At 32.8% G+C, this 1,169-nt stretch overlaps 1 protein-coding gene across 1 annotated transcript in view; it reads left to right on the top strand.

Annotated features, from left to right (window-relative positions):
* Positions 1-544: 544 nt before the first annotated feature.
* Positions 545-1,169, top strand: part of LOTGIDRAFT_176426 (hypothetical protein) — a gene marked incomplete at both ends in the record, with an annotated part of 8,265 nt that continues 7,640 nt past the window's right edge. The window contains 2 exons of the mRNA XM_009049180.1: positions 545-605; positions 975-1,164. Coding sequence (XP_009047428.1) covers positions 545-605; positions 975-1,164 — 251 coding nt within the window. The remainder of the gene's footprint in view (positions 606-974; positions 1,165-1,169) is intronic.

Consider the following 1,169-nt stretch of genomic DNA (forward strand, 5'->3'; position numbering starts at 1 on the left):
TGGAGAGAGAAAAAGAAAAATTCGAAGTTGCTCTGAAGGGTAAGTGATTTAAAAGGGAGGTAATCCATCAAACCATTACCAGTGGGTCCAGAGCATCAAGTGACACACCTATACGGGTTGTGAGTTATATTGTCTTCTGCTAGGCGATTAGGTGACGTGGGTTTGAATCATTTTCAAGGTATGAAACAATTCTGACATCTGTGCCAGTGCTCCCGAGAGTTGGCCCAGTGTCCACTCTCACCCATTAGTAGCCAGAACAAGTTTGGCTCTCTTCCTTGTAATTTATGAAACATGACCAAAATTAGTGGAAACATGTTGATTTTACTATGTTCTGGGCAAGAAAACTGAAAACAGTCCCCAATAAAAGAAAGGCGTTTTCCAATCAGGGATATTCACAAGCTTAAATTAAGATTATTTTTTGTCAATGTTCAACATATTCGGCAAATAGAACAGTGACATATTTTGAATATTTTTTCTAGATTCTCAAGCTAATGAAGCTGTACTTGAATCATTAAAAGATGCCCTCACTGAACAGGAGGAGACAATGGAGAAACAAGATGAGATTCTCAAGAAGAGAGAAGATGAAATAAAACTCATTAACTCAGGTAAAGCAATTTTATTTAGAGAAAATGTGATCCTGAGTAACAATCTGACTTCTGAGTACGTATTAAAAAATAATAGAAGTTTCCAAGGGACTGTTTTTAAATTTTTTTATTTTTAATTAAAATAAGATCAAGACTTTTTATAAAAACAGTACTGTTAATCTAATATAATTATTTTTAGAGTTAAAACCAAAATTTACTGGAACACAATAATTATTATGTTATATTTTCAAGTGAGGTACAGTGTGTACTAATTTTTCATTAGAATGGTGAAATTTAGTGTTAATACCTCAATTTCAAGATGTATTTTTGTTGGTAAAAGGCAATACTTTGTATTTTTGTTGGTAAAAGGCAATAATTTGTATTTTTCAGAATTAGAGAAGATGACAGACAAATATCAGAGTTTACTGGCATCTTCTGGAGATTCCGGCCGCGAGATTCGAGAATTGAATAAAAAGTTCACGAAGTTGGAAACTGATAAAATTCAACTTGAAAAAGACAATAAAACATTGAAACAAAACATTGAAAAAATAGAAAAAGATTTGAAGACTAGAGATACAGAGTCGC

Source organism: Lottia gigantea (assembly GCF_000327385.1).
Source record: "Lottia gigantea unplaced genomic scaffold LOTGIsca_1307, whole genome shotgun sequence".
In the NCBI taxonomy this organism is placed as follows: domain Eukaryota; kingdom Metazoa; phylum Mollusca; class Gastropoda; family Lottiidae; genus Lottia; species Lottia gigantea.